Source organism: Nasonia vitripennis, chromosome 2, assembly GCF_009193385.2.
Source record: "Nasonia vitripennis strain AsymCx chromosome 2, Nvit_psr_1.1, whole genome shotgun sequence".
NCBI classification, from domain to species: Eukaryota; Metazoa; Arthropoda; class Insecta; order Hymenoptera; family Pteromalidae; genus Nasonia; species Nasonia vitripennis.
In genome coordinates, this window is record NC_045758.1 from 18,677,454 (window position 1) to 18,694,474 (window position 17,021).

General features: G+C 38.1%; 4 protein-coding genes across 12 annotated transcripts in view; 3 read left to right on the forward strand and 1 right to left on the reverse strand.

The window, feature by feature from the left end:
• The first annotated feature begins 3,357 nt into the window (after window positions 1-3,357).
• On the forward strand, window positions 3,358-5,112 carry LOC100115498 (kielin/chordin-like protein). The gene is made up of 7 exons (XM_001599087.6): window positions 3,358-3,619; window positions 3,741-3,987; window positions 4,083-4,189; window positions 4,282-4,401; window positions 4,488-4,628; window positions 4,704-4,766; window positions 4,838-5,112. The coding sequence occupies exons 1-7, from the start codon at window positions 3,544-3,546 to the stop codon at window positions 5,011-5,013; spliced, it is 930 nt and encodes a 309-aa protein (XP_001599137.1). The 5' UTR covers window positions 3,358-3,543; the 3' UTR covers window positions 5,014-5,112.
• Window positions 5,113-5,263: 151 nt separating this feature from the next.
• Window positions 5,264-7,288, forward strand: LOC100115464 (kielin/chordin-like protein). Its single transcript, XM_001600134.6, has 7 exons — window positions 5,264-5,512; window positions 5,649-5,892; window positions 5,997-6,106; window positions 6,199-6,321; window positions 6,503-6,643; window positions 6,731-6,802; window positions 6,880-7,288. The coding sequence occupies exons 1-7, from the start codon at window positions 5,380-5,382 to the stop codon at window positions 7,056-7,058; spliced, it is 1,002 nt and encodes a 333-aa protein (XP_001600184.4). The 5' UTR covers window positions 5,264-5,379; the 3' UTR covers window positions 7,059-7,288.
• Window positions 7,289-7,561: 273 nt separating this feature from the next.
• Window positions 7,562-9,182, reverse strand: LOC100115357 (40S ribosomal protein S17). The gene is made up of 3 exons (XM_001599043.6): window positions 8,989-9,182; window positions 8,537-8,688; window positions 7,562-7,870 (listed from the first exon to the last, which is right to left on the reverse strand). The coding sequence occupies exons 1-3, from the start codon at window positions 8,989-8,991 to the stop codon at window positions 7,630-7,632; spliced, it is 396 nt and encodes a 131-aa protein (XP_001599093.1). The 5' UTR covers window positions 8,992-9,182; the 3' UTR covers window positions 7,562-7,629.
• An 805-nt stretch (window positions 9,183-9,987) lies between these two features.
• LOC100117035 (furin-like protease 2) overlaps window positions 9,988-17,021 on the forward strand; it is a 113,475-nt gene continuing 106,441 nt past the window's right edge. For 4 of the 9 annotated variants that reach the window (XM_031923825.2, XM_031923821.2, XM_032596851.1 and 1 more), the window contains exons 1-2: window positions 12,166-12,902; window positions 14,561-15,018. In XM_031923825.2, coding sequence (XP_031779685.1) covers window positions 14,833-15,018 — 186 coding nt within the window. In that variant the 5' untranslated portion in view covers window positions 12,166-12,902; window positions 14,561-14,832. Of the gene's footprint in view, window positions 10,414-12,165; window positions 12,903-14,560; window positions 15,019-17,021 lie in introns of those variants that run through there. The other 5 variants (XM_031923822.2, XM_032596850.1, XM_031923824.2 and 2 more) reach the window with 3 other exon arrangements.

Sequence of the window (17,021 nt, forward strand, 5' to 3'; positions counted from 1 at the left end):
GATGATGAATAAACATTTCTTTTCTTTTGATTTTAAACGTGTGGCATATTTTAAAATATTTGTGATTTACAGGCCGTGTCGCACTATCACAGCCAGTAGCAGCAGCAGTACCAACATCACCACCGCAACCTGTACTAGCAACAACACCACCGCCGCCTGTACAGCTAGCATTACCACTGCCAGTAGCAGCAGAAGTAGCAACAACAGTTGAGGCGTCCAAGGAACTTTGATGGATTATTGAACACATTGTAGTGTGTGTAAATGAGCGTTATCGGCATTTAGAACGCGCATTAAATGAAATTAATATGAGTGCAAAAATTTGTCACGCGACGAACTTGTTGAAATTTTAACGTTGTATGACTACCATAATACTGAACGAAGCTATGACATTATTAAAAACATAGTTATTGATACAAGAAAATATTTAAAAACTTAGTTTTACTATGATGACGAAGCCAAAAATACTTGGTGAGCAGCCGAGAATGAAGCTGCTTGGATCTCTGTCTACATCTAAGCCTCCACCCGGAATGATCTACCTGGTCCCGTTCACTTTTAATGCGGCCTATTGTCGGTCTCAAGCCCGAAGAAAACGCGGAGAGAAAGTGTTGTTAATAATTGTAAAATCGTCCTCATTTAACAAATCATAATCGCGCGCTTGAAATCGAACTATAAGTTCTAAAGACGAAATGAAGCGACCTTACATTCCCGGACGCTGAACGCGGGAGGAAACCAGACGTTTCAATATACACTAACCTAAAGCTAAACTGGTTTGATGACCGTCGCTGATCCGCACTATTATATGCGGGACGGCCGCATGATGTCACAACGGCGGCATAAGGCGCGCGATATTTAAACTGTTAGGTGTTAAAATTGCGAAAAACAAGATAAACAATTAACTGAAATACAAATAATTAATGAAATTATGCATCTCGAGTATTTTTGTTTATCTTTATTTTTATATACTTTAGAGAATATAAGAGAAGATTGTATGAAATATCTTTTTTTTGTAAGGAAACCGGCAAACAAATTGAGTTATGCTATAGACTGTAAAAAATGATTTTTTAAAATAACTAAAATGTAGTAAAATTACATGAGGTTCCAACCCCTCGTATAGCAATTTTACTACGATCAGCTACGTAACATTACAAAATCTAGTAATTTCACTATCCTTGTTGTAAAATTGCTTCGCCCAGCGTAGGTCGGATTAGTTTACTACTCTTAGCGTAGTCATTTTCTCGCGTTCAGTGTAAAAATACTACCGCCGTTGTAAAATTACAGCGCACAAAATAGTAAAATTACTGTATACCGTTGTGAATTTACTTATACCGTTGTAAATTTACTGTGCTGGGCGTAGGACCGTTTGGTTTACTACTGGGTTAGTAATATTACGAAAAATTTTGTTACAGTGCAGTCGCCACAATGATATTATATATTATACTATTATGAAAAAAGAAAATGAAAGAAAATTCGCGAGCAAATGTAAAGAAATACTATTATATAGTATGACTTTTCCAAAACTAAAAGCAGTGCGCATAGATGCATTTTCCAACGACTCTGCATGTTTTTAAAATTAAACGGCCTGATGGTCATCCGAACGCACACCAGCATAGTATACTTAGCCTTATTGTAACTTCGCCGAATGAAAATTGATGTCGCCCAAGAACGGTTTATCTCACGGATGATATGCCTGCGTTTCCGTGAATCATATAGTTTCGCATATATACAATGTGATTGCAAAAGCAGGCATCGAAAACAGAATTATAATATAATGTATATGGATAGCGAGTAATTCGTGTATATTTTTCACCTGTCCGGATCGTATCAACGAATCTCGCGAATACAAATCAGGCTGCGGCCCAGCGCGTTTTCGGTTTCAAATTTCCGAGGAGCGCGCTTACCATTCGTCGTTTATTATATAATATAATGTAATGTATAAGTGTGTCAAGGCGAGGGACATGCCTTGGGGGACCAGCGGCTTCTGCAGCTCGCTTTCTCTCTCTCTTATCTTTGTTTTTTAGACGCGTGCGGTGCTACGCTGGAAGTGGGTAAAAGTACTCAAGGATCCTGCCCTCGCGTTATTTTTTCTCTTTTTCGGCGATTTAGATCGCATAGAACGGCGGCGAGTTTATTTTTCGCATTTCAGACAAATGCGGGCTAATTTTATTTTGGGTACACAAGGAAAGTATACGCTTTGCGAAATAGTGTATGTTTCCCCGTGGACCAAAACAATTATCGGCATTCAAAGTAATACAACCAGAAATAGTAGAGGATAATGTTTACATCCCAATTAAAAAACTTGGCAATTAAATGCGCGTATAGCTCAAATGGCCATGTTTACAAGTGTTGGTGCTTACATAAGCCCACGTCGTACGTGTAAAAAAGCAAATAAAGAAAGCCCCTCTACGATACTTCCCGCTGGCTGAAAAATCACGCCTCGGCTAAAATAGACGCGATGAGCAAAAGCAGTACTTATTGAAAAAAACGAACGCAAACCTGTATAAAAATACCACAATAATCCCACTCGCATGTGCCAGTGTGCGCTGTACACGTTTATCTTTTTAAGCGTTTGCCGTTTATGCGGGGTGATCCCCAGCCGTCTGGTTTTTCCAGTTTCAATAAGGCGGAAAACTTTTGAAAAGGCCCGATAAAAATGTCAGCCGGGTAGGTTATTGCCGCGCTTGCTATATATGGCGCGTCTTATCCCAAGAAGGAAGATCGCGCATCATCGCACGCCCGAGGAAAATGGGACGGCGGATCCGCGGATCGCGCGGACTCGAGCACTCGACCCGACTGCATCGCATCTTCCTAGCTCTTTCTTCCTCCTGGCTGAAGACACGTTGCTTCCTGATTAAATCTCAACTGTGCGCGCGAGACTCGATATAGGAGCGCGAGCCTGACTGATATACTTGTGTGCGCGGGTATCTGCAGTCAAGTGCACGCGCACGGAGTAGAATAGAATATAGCAGTGTCGCTATTTTTCCCTCGTTTATCGTCGCGGAGCTTTTCGATGCTAATGAAATTACATAAGGCATAATCGAAAGCTTGTCCGTTGATAAGGATCTTTCGTACGAAATGGGAAATGCTAATGTGTTTTGGCGTATAACGATTATAGATTATATATTAATTCTTTCCTGGAGCGTGCATAGAATTTCAAAATATAAGCTTATCATATTATTCATGAGCTGTATATGCGGCGGACGTTACAAACTGGCGTTTGAAGAAAAGAAAAGACGAAACGGCGCGTGACCTTAGACACAATGTTTACATGCGCAGTCAATCGACAAAGAGAGCCGCAGATAAGCAGCCGACTAAGAATAGCAATTTTCAGCATTTGACTTTTCGAAAGAGAAACAATATCGGAGAGGCTTTTTCCGCCTAACAACGAACATTCGGCGCGCGCGCAAAGCTCGTCCCGTACTTCTCCGCAAACATAGCAGGTACTTCCCCTGAACAGCAGCACTATATCCCAGATTTCCTTATAAGAGAGCGAGACGAGCACTGCGTGAGTTCAGTGTTTATTCCGCGCGCGCAACACACTTAATCATGAGTCTCAAAGTGGCCCTTGCAGCTTCCCTGCCCAGTCTCTGGCTGCTCCTCGTCGTCGCCTCCGCAGAACAAGGTAAAGTCGCTCTCCGCTCGATGATGAGAAAAATTCAAAGAGTTGCGCAATGGTCCGGCGTTCTTGGAAAATTGGTTTATCTCGCGATTTCGTAAATGATTCGAATTTTTTGCGTTCGCAGAGTGCGACAGATCCCAGTGCAAGGGACCGACGAGGTTCTACGAGGATCTGCGGTGCAAACCGATTTACGAGAACCCGGCGGATTGCTGCGCTGTCGCGTACGACTGCTCCCACCTGAATGGCAGATCGGCGGATAAGTGCTACGCCAACGGGCACGAGTACAGCATCGGCGAGAGGCTGAGGGACGAAGACATCGTCAACCCGTGCGACAAGATAGGCTGTTTCTGCAGCCAAGGCCCCAGAGGGCTGTACGTGCATTGCGATATTACTCAATAACCATATACCTGAACTCGATGTCGCGTGCAGCGTTAATTGCATTTCATCGAACTTTTCTCTCAACCAGGGCTCGATTCTCATGCCCGCTGGTGAACTGCATACTCAAGGAGGCCAAACCGGGCTGCTACTTGAGGGGCAAGCTCGGCGTCTGCTGTGGCCAGGAAGAAATCTGCCGTAAGCGTTAAGGGAACAAATCCCGATTTCGTATACGTTATATTGTTTCGAATATGTAACATGATAGCAAAAAATGTCTGCCTGTCGCACAGCCGAGAAGCCGGAAGACCGACCGAAATGCCAAGTTGACGGCCAGACCTACTTGGAAGGCGAAGGATTCATTCCGAACGATGAACCCAACTTGGCCTGCCAGTGCTTGGAAGGCTACGAAGGTAGGCCTCGCGGCTGCAGGCACGACGCAACCTTGTTTTTTACAATTATCTTATTTCATTAGCGTGTTTATGATCGATCGTTGCAGGGAAGAACGTGCACCCGTTCTGCAGGGAAACGCCGTGCGGAACCGAGCAGAAGCACTCCTTTGAGATTCGGGAAAATTGCGCTCCCGTATACCGCCTCGAGCAGAGGCCGACTAAGAATTGCAATAACTATTTCAGATGCCGTGAGTGAAAGCTCGCATTATCGAGATATAACCCGTTGCGCATTTATGCCAATTTCATCTCTGTTCTCGTTGCAGAAAAAGTCAACGACGCTGTCGTGCATCCCTTGGACGAGGATATAAACGAGTCGGAACTGTTGGGTGCGTACATGAATCATGGCTATTTACAGAGCAACATGGATCTTCGGGCTTATTCTTTCTCCTCGTTACAGAGCACGAGTGGTGCAAGTTCGGGAACCTGACGCTTCACGTGGGCGACCAGCTGACTCGCGGAACTAGCTTCCTTGAAGAGTGCGTCGAATGCAAATGCGAGGTGCCTCCGACATTGACCTGCAGGCAGCTTCCGGAAGAGCAATGCATGATTAAGTTTGCACACGGGATCGCCTAGAGCGAGCTTCGATTCGACGAGTTCACAAAGCGGATTGCCGCCCTGCAAGCAGTTCCTTCATTCCTATTGTATCGAATAAAGAACTCTTTCCAAACAGAACTCGATGACTTTTCCTCGAAGCGAAAAAACGGATTCGACGCACGAAGCGCGACCGATCGTGACCTGACGTCGGGGACGTCCTCCTCGTCCTCGGCCGGCGGTATAGCGTCGCTACTTGTTATAATAGTCGCGCCTCGCTTCTCATAGCTTCGTGCGCGCGCACACACACACACACACACAAACGAGTTGATCGCTGCCTGCCGGTCGGTTCGCTCTCTCCTCTCGCACGCCCCCGAGCTCCCGCGGCAGCGCGTAGGTATATAAGCGATGCGCGCAGCGTCGCGTGAATCCAAAGTGTCTTTTGCGTTGATCATGAGCGGAACTACGCTGCGCCTCGGGAAACCGATCCTCCCGGCTCTCGCCTACTTGTTCCTCTTCGCAGCCGCGCAGCCGACGAAAGGTGACGATCTTTTAGCTCGTGACCACTGCTTGAATACTAGTCCGTTTTTGCTTTTTTGGCCCAACCAGCATCGCTAGTCTCCATCAGCACGGGTTTCTCAAACACTTTCTCGCCAGTAACGCAATTTTTTTTTAAGAATGCGACAAGTCGCAATGCGAAGGACCCCTCAAGTACTACGAAGATCTGAAGTGCAAGCCCGTCTATGAAAAACCGGCCGACTGCTGCGCCGTTCGATACGACTGCTCGCATCTGAGTGGTAGATCGGCCGACAAGTGCTATGCGGACGGCACTGAATACGCAGTTGGCGAGCACCTAAAGGACGAGGATCGATCCAGTCCGTGCGACATTGGCTGCTTCTGCAGCACGGGATACAACGATGTGTAAGTACTTTCCTCTCGACAGTCTCATCATCTCCTGCGATGAGAATCGCTGAAAGCACGAGTTAACGGATTGCTTTCTTTCTCGAAACAAATACTTGATCCAGAGCAAGGTTCACCTGCGCCGCCGTGGATTGCTTCAACATCATGATGGTCAAGGAAGGTTGCTATTTCAGACACAGCCTGGATTCTTGCTGTGGCGGAGAAGAAGTGTGTCGTGAGTATCCAACGCGCGTCGCGTGTACATTCTAAGCTTGAAGCGACTTTTTCCAATGAATTTTAACAGCGCATCGACCCTTACAATTTTAGCCAACAGTGCCGAGGAAGAGAAAATCAAGTGCGAAGTTGACGGAAGAACCTATTTCGATGGCCAATCGTTCTATCCTCAAGAGGACCCCGAACTTTCCTGTCGCTGTATGCAGGGCTACAAAGGTAAAGCTAATCTGCCCGTTATTCCTCACAGCTGAGTATCGTGTGTCGTTGATGAGCGTCGACTTCGTACCTAGAATAAAAAAGTGCACAACTTTAATTAAAGATGCATTCATCGCAGATATCAAACGTGTGCATTCGATAAAATTACGGAAATTACCGATGACCTCATTTATTGTTACAGGTGAGAATGTAGAGCCATTCTGCAAGACTTCAAAATGCGGAACGGAGCTGAGGCACGGCTCGGAGATTCGCGACAACTGCGTTCCCGTGTTCTACAGCGGCCAGTCTCCAAAAACCAGTTGCAGTATTTCCTACAGATGCCGTGAGTATTTCGAAATATTCGGCACGAGCCCTAATCATAAGAGCGTTTCGCGATTACTTTTATAATCGTTCCAACATTTTTTTACAGAAAATAACAAGGACGCTGTCATCCACAAAGAGAGCGACAAATCTGAGAAATCTGATGCACAAGAAGCTTCAGGTAATTCCTATACTTCCAGATCTATCAGAATCATAAACTTCGTAATCTTATAATGTAAATACGCCACTTTGCTTTAGATGACATGACGTGTAAGTTCGGATCTATGAGAATGCACATTGGCGATGAATTGAATCAAGCAACCGACTACAGCTCTGTGTGCGTCAAGTGCGTGTGCGAGGTGCCGCCCACGCCCACCTGTCAAATGCTTCCCGATGAAGAGTGCGATGTCAGAAATCATCCCCCGTTCGAACATTGATTGGAGCTGTGTTATTTTTTGCTATATACTTTATAATTTTAAGTGCCAACTATTTGATGTGTTTTAGTAATGGTAGTGTGCATTATAGTATTAACTTCCTGTGATATATCGGCAATAATGGGAAAATATTAGTTGAAAGTACACATTGTTTTTGTATCGAAGCTACCGTATACAATGACACATGACAATTTTCTTAATAAATTAAGTATAATAAATAGTAATTCTCTTTATGTTTGTTTTTCATCATCTCCACAAAATCATTTGAATCATTGCAAATCAACAAATCCAAAGGTACCAAAGACCAAAGTTGAATGATAATGAGGAAAAAATCGATGATTTGAATACTTTTGAAATTATAGTTATAATACATTTTACCCATCACGTTTGACAATACTAGAAAGATTATTGAAAGTCTCCAAAGACATTATAGAAATGTAAAATTGAAAATCATCTGCTGCTATAAGTTCCTTATGTTAAGTTGGGAAATAATTGAAAACAAGCAATTTCCACTTTGTGTCTTTATTCTTTTGAAAACGACAAAGTAGATATTTTTTTGATGGTATAAATATCCTTAAGCACGTCTACCAAATCCATGTGGCGTTGGTTGGGAGATCTGTAGTCCAGGAATATTGGTGAACTCCAACATCTTGAGCATCTCCTTAGTTTCTGGATCAACTTCAATAATGTCGTGCTCCAAAGCAGAAACTTCTGGAACGTAGTTATCCCTACGTTCTCTCTCTTCTTCTTGCAATTTGATGGAAATACCACGTACTTGGCTGTGACGAAGCCTCTTCATGAGATGGGTAACAAATCTAGAACATTAAGAAAATGTCATTGACAACTTACAAGTGAACTAATTAAAAGAACCAAACAAGATATTTAATGTAATAAATCACGATCTATAGAATTGCATACAATTAAGTTTCAAGATGTAGTATTTAAGTAATAAGAATATTTTACAACTATTTTTTTTTTTTCAAGTTTGTTTGTATTTACAGAATTATATAGTGTTAATGGTTATTAACATAATATTCTATTTTTTTCAAACTTGTACGAAGTACAGTATATAAACCATGAAAGTTAAACTTAAACTTGTTTACTATTTAAGATGAAATGACAATTATTGTTCTATTAGTATTTATCAGAATATTTTTAATGTAGTAACTGTCGCTACAATAAGTTATTTAAATACATTTCAATGCAATTGAAATAAAATATATGGGTTTAAATTGTATAGTTTCAAAAACTAAGCTAGCTATCATAAATTCTTTAGGATTTTGTCAAAATTGTTCTGTAAGAATTTCAAGTTTAAAAATTCTGTTTTAATGGTACTGAACTTGCTTGATTTGCAATTACACAAAGCTAATAGCCATCATAGAATATAGTACCTCATGTTGGAAAGGAGGAATCTTACGTTTCTGAGTTTGTTATACATGTATAAACTATTTTTTATAAGTTTAAATTTGAATATAAATTACCCAGCAATCTTGTTCTTCAAGGGCTTGCTTGGAATGATAGCGATTTCCTCACATAATCTTTTGTTAGTGTGGAAGTCAAGAGTCAATCTTGTATAGTACTTCTCGATGATGACTCGAGCAGCCTTTTTGATAGTCTTCGTCCTAACGCGACCCTGTAGGATAAAAATAAAATTATTTACAACTGCAATAATTAGTAGAAACTCAACTTCTTTCAATTTTTTTAAAACGATTTGCTTTAATCTAACAACAACAAACTAATATAACCTCAACACCCAATACGATATTTTAACTTCAACTTTCATTTTAAATAAAAACAATTCAAAAGGAATATTATTAAAATCTTATAAAGTTATGTTTTATGAATTCATTGACGCCTTCAATAGTGTTTTTGAAGTAAGGATTGCACTGATTTTTTAGGATTTTAAATAAAAATCGCTAGCAACAATACGCACCATCTTGGCTGGATTTCAGAAAGGGGCACGCGAGGTGGAAGAGCAAACGAATGATAGTCAGAACCTCTTACGGCAATTTTCGAAACTACGCCTGCACGGTTGCGTTCGCGTTCGCCGTTCGCCCGTCGCCGTTGTTCGCGGTTCGTTCCAATGAGGAATGTTAACATGCAAGCTCAGCCCAGAGGGCGTCTTGGTTCCCAGCATCAAACCCGTGTTAAATGTATATCTATATATATATATATATATATATGCTCACGGACATGCTCTTGCATGTGTGAGTTAGGTCACGTGATACACGCCCACAAGAGCGTGTCCGTGAGCATATATATATATATATATATATATATATATATATACATTCAACACGGGTTTGAGACTGGGAACCAAGACGCCCTCTGGGCTGAGCTTGCAAGGTAACAATCCTAATTATGATTCCATTCCAGTGAAACGTGACTGCGATTGGTCAAGCTATGTAAAATTAGCCAATTGCAAAACATTTTTAATACGTTCAACTGATAAATCGAAACTGCATATTTTTCGGAAATACCGACTGATGGTGAATTCGGTAACAATAGATTCAAAGCAGCATAGAGCGAAGCTAAAATTATAAGTATTGAAGTTGTCAGAAATTTCAAATAAATAAATAAATAAGTAATGTAAATCAACATTCACAGTTTGTAAGGAATAATTAATACATTGCTGACATGTATTGTATTAGGAATCAATTTAATTTGTTTTTATAAATGAATAATCTTGCTAAATGGCAAAATTTCCAAAAAAGGTTCCTTTAACAGGCATTGATCGAGCGTCTGATACTGTGTAAACCGTATTACGTACTATGTATAACTATATATGCGTTTTGAGATTTCTCCACTGTATACTGTCACACGGCACACCGCAATCATACCGCATACCGGTATACGTTATACGTAGTGTGCAGTCGTAGTATGCAGTCCTCCACAATGAGATGGCGCTGATTTGCCTGTTTGTCTATAGTGTCGTTTTCTCCAGTAAATATAAGTTTTGTGACGTGTGGTGTAGTCAGATGCATATTTTAAAGAACAGTAATTTAAGTGTTTGAGTCACTAATTTTGGGATTTAATGTTGCCAGACGAAATTGCGTAAGTGTCGAGACTCGTATTGTCATAAAATTCTAATCCTGACATAAGTAGGCAAAAATTGTGCCTTCTCTTGCATAACCTAAACCTAAGTACTCGTAGTTAGAAAATTACGAAATGGTAGGAAAAAGTGATACAAAGAGTGAAATGAAGCTGTCCTAAACTATCTCAAATGATATGAAACACTAAGCCCAAAGCGGTGGCAAATTAAAAGGTTTTTCGGCAAGTCGATCTGGTACAGTGTGACAGCTCGAAGACGTGCGAGAGAGATGGCTGATATTTCGTGACAAAGGGTAAGAAAAGAGAGGTTAGGAGAGAAACAGCTTTTACTTTTTTACTTTTGCGTATTCCAATTCGTTAAAAAATTTCCACTTTTTTCTTCTTGTTTATATTTTCTTTTTGTAAACGTACTAAAAATATATTTGATTCTTTTAACTTTATTCATTTCTTCAAAACTATTGAAGATACAAAATGATTATATTTGATTATGCAGTTACATTGATATAGGAATGTTTTTTAATAATATGAATAAAATCCACATTCATTTATACTTGAAAACTATGAAATTAAATTAAAACATTTAAGTTTTTATTCATTTTACATCATTATTAGTCGATGAGTGTTTACCTGTGTTGTGAAAAAGATTCTAAATTAAGCACTTTAAGCTGCTCTTCTTACAAAGACGAAACAAATAACGATTATAATAGTTTAATTATGTATCAATCACATGATATATGTTTTTTATTCATCTAAATCTTTATCTGTATAAAAGTTTTTTAAAAATTTGTGCAATATGTTATTGAAAATGTTTCATGAGATGTCAATATGCTATACATATTAAAATGGGATAGTTGACAATGTTATCAATAATAATGTAGCAAGAAAGAATATTATTATTTGATATAAATTATTATTAGTATTAAATAATAGTTCATTGATAAAATCTAAGGAAATATATGCACCATTTTTTTACATTTTCTTTGTAATACTTCAAATGTTTATTAGGTGAATTCTCAAGTTTCAATTATGTGAATTATAAAAATAAATTAAACTTTTTAACTTTCGCCTTGCAATAAATTGAAATTTGTAAAAGAATATTTTAAGAAGACAAGGGTAATTCTTAACCGCCCTGTCTTTCTTCTTTGTAGAACATTTTTTTTTTATCTATATTCCTGATCACATTTGTTTTCTTTTTGTTCATTAATCAGTTATACATGAATTAAAGCAACTCTTACTGGTTGATATATTTTATTTATATAATTTCATTATAAGTTTTATTAATATAATGCATAATGTTTGTGTTAACTGTATTTTCAAACAATGGCGCAGTTATAAATTTATACTTAATCTAATCAAGTTATTGACAATGTATAATGCAAAAATATAATCTATTTCCATAATCAGCCTTAGTCATCAATTATTAAAAAATCTGCGGCGTAAGTGTAGTATTTCTTTACCGCATATTTGCGGTATTTTTATTCCGGAATTGGAGACGTCTCAAAAGTGTAATTGATAATGTACGGTATAGCGGAGCATGATATCTATTTTTATTTTATTTTACGCGCGTGAAAAGATTTGTTTAACATTTATTTAGCTCTAAAAATATGTTTGCGCAAAGATGAGAGAGTGGATATAATACGTCATTATTCTCAATTGAAAATGATTTTAACACACACGTAGTATTAAAGTTGCAATACGCAAATGTTGGTTTATGCGAGTGCGATGATACTCTTGCTATCAGAATTTTTCGTGTTTATGCTTCAACTTTAAGTTTGCTTTGTTTACCAACACTTTTACAGCAGTTCGGCTCGCGCATGGATTGAGAAGGAGATAGCGGAGAAGAGAGTGAGAGAAGAGAAAAAGAGAGAATGAGCGAATGAGAGAGAGATGAGGGCGTAGGTGGGGCAAGCGCGACTCTGCGCGAGTGAGAGAGAAAAGTGTGCGTGTGTGCGCGCGCGCAGGAATGGTAGTGTAGGTAGTGGGGCAACGCGGCGCATGCGTGGTGATATGCACTATACGGCGAAGGTAGATAAAGGGGCGCCTGAGGAGGCGGCAACGTCGCGTACTTGCGCTCGCGTGGGAGAAACGGCACGTTTGTTTATCGGTTCGGCGCTTGGTGAGTGGACTAGCGGAACAGTGGAAAGTTGGTAGCTTGACTCGTACGGATGACGGTCGGGAACACGGAGGAGAGCCGCAGCCAGAGCGCAGAGTCAGTGCCGTGCTACGCTTGGCCCCCGTCGGTTCGCGCGTGCCACACGACAACACTCCATTTCTTTCTCTTTCTTACTCTCTACCTCTAGCTCTCTTTCTCTTTCTCTTTATTACACATACACGTTTTCCCTATCTTCCCTCTTCTCTCTGTGCTCTGTCCGTCTGTCTGTCTGTCTCTCTTAATCCCTTCCTCCTTATTTTCCATCTCTCTCTTTCTTCCACTTATTTTTGTTTAGTCGAGCCGCGCGCAAAAGAGCGTTGGCGGTTTGCTAAATTCGTTGTTTTCTTTATCCTCTTCCTGTACTCCTAACACCTCGTTTTATTTATCATACGCTCATCTTTTCACTTGATTTTCATCCTATATGACAAAATTGTTGTCTCTTGAACTAAAGTGCGGGCGTGCGTGCACGAGATCGCGTATGCTATCTGCTCTTCGGTACTACAATTTGTTGACACATGAAAGTGCACTGCTACGTTATTCACGTGTCAATCAGAAACCTCTTTCGCTTATCACTGCCAATAATTTGATATCCGAATGCTTCGAGTAGCAGCGAACGGTAGACGGAGCTTTAGAACAGTTTATGGGTACGTTTTGAAAAAATTAGTTTTACTGTTGTTTTTTTTTTTATTGCTCTTGAATGTTGCTTCGCGTTTTTTACTGTGTTTGTTGACAATTTAAGTACGAAGCAGCTGGCGTCGTCAGCTGACGAGTGATGTGTGCATCTAAAAAACATCAACGAATAAACCGACAACTTTCTCTTTCCTCTCTATCTTGTAGGGTAAGCAGGAGCGCAATAAAAACCGTGAATAATTTGAACGTTTAAACTCTTCGTTCAAATTCTTGAATTTTAATTATATACGTTAATTTTGACATACTACATGTGTATGTAATGCGTAAAATGATAGTAGTATAAATTCGAGAATAAAATAATAAGCATCATGATTTATCAAAATTTAATTGAAAAATAAAACAAAATCAATGCAAATTATTGGAAAAATTTAAGTGAATGAACTTGTTATGGTCACAAATTTTCTTTAACATAAGATTTTTATCGTATACAAAAATCTATACGTTGCTTCAATGCACACATATTACTTATGTTTCAACATATTGTAGCTTTGATGTTGTTGCATACATTTCACCAAGGGTTACAGTAATATGATGTTAATAACAATACTATTGTCATGCTCAATTTTACATAAACCAAAAAACAATTTTATGAATCCATTGAGTATGAGGAATACGTGGTTTACTTATCGGTCATAATTTATACGTGAAATTTAGTTTTAAAAGAGGCCACATTTTATAGTACAAAAGTTATACTATTATTAGTTATATTATTATAATACTATAATTATATACCTGGTTGAATTTAGGTTACATTTGGGTTGCTAAAAGAATATGAATACAAATAATTGAAATTACATTCCTACCTTAATAGCGATTAAATTTGCAACATGTTATAATATGCTTAACTATGTTACAATAACATTTGTACAAACTTTACCATTTTACCATTTTTATAATATATTCTTTGATAAGTGAAATTCTCTTGATATTAAGTTTCTAGAAATTAAGTTGCTTACAACTTTTGAAACAACGTCCGTTTTTATACACTCGAGTTTCAAGAATACCAATCAATTAAAAATATGCTGTGATTTTAAAATATTACAAAATAGATTGAAACATTAAAAAATAGAAACTTGAAACGCAATTATACAAACAAATCTTGATAATTGAAGAGTTTTCTCAAAAAATTAGGAGACACCACCTTTACTTTAGTATTCTAAAGTCATATTTTGACCTACTTTGCCATAAGCCTACAAACCAAATACTGGTTAAAATATGTTAATGTATAACTATCCACGTTATTTTGAGTGATTTATTCACAGAGATTCAGAAATTCTAAAAATTGCAATTAATTTTTAGCATATGCAATCATCGCTATACAATCGTGAAAATTAAATTAGTATGATTGTTTTGACCTCTTAAGTCTTCTACTTATTATTGGAATACCATTATGTCTTAAATGGTTCACTTTTCCAGCATTATATTATATTACATTGGAGATATTTCGTTTTATTTCTTTTTATCTCGAGTATTAAAATTGTTTCAATTTTTTCGTGCGTTAAATCAATAATTAAATTTTCTGTGATTTCTTTTTTTTTTAATAATATTAGTTTACTTGATACCTTTGCTGTTTTAATTTTTAGTTGATAAATATTTTACTTTGCTGTTGCAGATTAAAGTTCATATGAAAGGGTGCAGTCAGCCCAAGGAAGCAAAATTTCGGGTGTCCATTAACTGCTTTCTCGCATTTTGGAAATCTTCAGTTGGACGAATCAGCGAACAAGCTGCGTCGTCTGTAAATTACTATATGAAGTGAAGATAGTTTAAAGACACTTTGTGGAAGTCAGTCACTCGCAACGCTGCTCCTAACGTAGTAGCGCGATTTGAGGACGGAGAAACTTCCTTACGATAAAATTATTGATTACCCATCCGTAAAAAAGTATCATGAGCTTCAAAGCAGAGATTTTCGTGTGCCTTGGGATTTTGTTGGCTGCCTCGGCAAATTTGGAACCTCGAGCCCGTCCGCGAATAGCACCAATTTATTCGAACCAGTTTGCAGTTCATGTAACAGCTGGACCTGAAGTCGCAAACAGCATAGCAGAGAAGCATGGATTCGATAATCATGGACAGGTATGAGACCACATCAATAGACACTTGTTTTACCATGTTACTATAAACTGAAATTTAGTTACTTAGTTTACAAGTCTATATTATATTATTATAATTAAATGCGTTGATATTTTACGATAAAAGAACGACATTGTATTGATTCTTTTGAAAAAATAAATAATATTAATGTCAAAATTTGAACGAAAAAGAAAAACATACCCTTAAACGCTTGTTTTTGAGTTAAATGAATCACTTTTGTGTCATCAAAGGATACGAGGTGTCAGAATTTTAGCCAAGATCTACAACAGCTATTCTTTGCGAATCAAATAAATCGATACGCGAATAAGAAGTTCCTTTTTAATTAAAGATAAAATTGCATTTTAATGAACATGATGTTAAGAATAACGAGAGAAATCCTCTTGATTAAAAAAATTAGTTATTTAGTCAGTAGTATTTTACTTGATATACGAAAACATCTCCTTTCAAATCAAATGGGTTTCGGTAGCAGGAAAATTTAATTGCTCCAAAAATTCTATCTTTGAGTGCAGGAATTCTAAGACGAATTGCATTTTGTCATTATTTTGTTAAATAATGATACATATAATAGAGTGTGTTTGTGATTAGGATGTTTGCATTTTTAAATATTTCCATAGATCACTGCAAAATCAAATTAAGGTTCACGAATACGTCTATCCATCTTTCCAAGCGTATAATTTAACAAGCTTTTCTATTTGTGCGGTTCACTATTTACTGCAGCTGTGACCTCTTCAATCCAAAGACGTTAGGGTACACAGTTTACTTCCCTTGTCTGAAATGTTCAATTGCTTCTGTTTGATTGAATGATGAACAGCTCTTCGGGGAGGCATAAAACTGTATAAGTGTATCTCAATGTATTGATTCTGTTACATAACAAAATAGAGAAATTTTGATGAATAGAAAAATAATATTTGTTAAATTAATCAATCGTATACGTGTTAAACGTAATGTGTAAATCATATGTGTCTATTGTATATTATCGTCGCTGTCTATACAAAGATGATTTAGATACAATGATTCATCTAAAACATCACAGAATTATCTATCTATATTCAATCACTTTGATTTTTCGATTAGCCGTTCAGTTAAATTCTATTCTGGAAAATTCAATATGACTGCTTACGAATACAATTTGACATGTACCGCGAACTTATTTGACTTTTTATCTTTAGCTTTCCATCCAGTTAAAATTCTGGAAAAAGATTGACGTTTTTGCTGTCTGAATTTGCGCCTGCTTTAAATCATAACGATATGACAATCATACAAAGTCATTAAGAGGAAGCTAACAACCCATTGCACTAGTTGTTCATATTTTTAAGAACGTAAAGCTGCGTTAATAATACGCAGATTAACATTTAATGACGTAAACCTTGTTGAAATAAACGGGTTTATTTAATCCATGTAAAAGAAGTCGAATATTGTAATTTAAATTGAAACAAGTAAAATAAGTTTTCGTTTCGAATGTAACGAAGAAATAAGTTGTTTCTTTGCATAGAATCGGTAAACGAGTAAATTTTTTGCAGCGAGTTCTGAACTTTGGATTTTGAAAATTGTTCAAGGTCACTCATGAGGCGTATCTGGTTGACAAAAATCAGTCCATACAGAAGTTTGGCATATCCGTCAAAACAAATGCGCGTTCGAGCAATACTTGTCACCGAAAACAAAGTTATGAGTATCACAATGTGTACGATTCTGATAACTGAGTGCGAGTATACTAAATACGCGCTAGAGTGTGAGTGCGTGTTACCCCACGGAATCTGGAATTCCATCGTTGGCGTTTTATAGTCGGTCATTGTATTCTCCGTTATGTGCGTTGAAACCAACATTCGACTTTCAAACGCGCCTATAAAGCCATACTGGTGTGCGCGGAATACGATGTTTCTAAATGGTCTTGCTCTTCATGTCTTTCTCTCTCTCTCTCTCTCTCTCTCTCTCTCTCTCTCTCTCTCTTGTTCTGTTTTGTATCTCTCGCGAATGGAGTAGCTTCC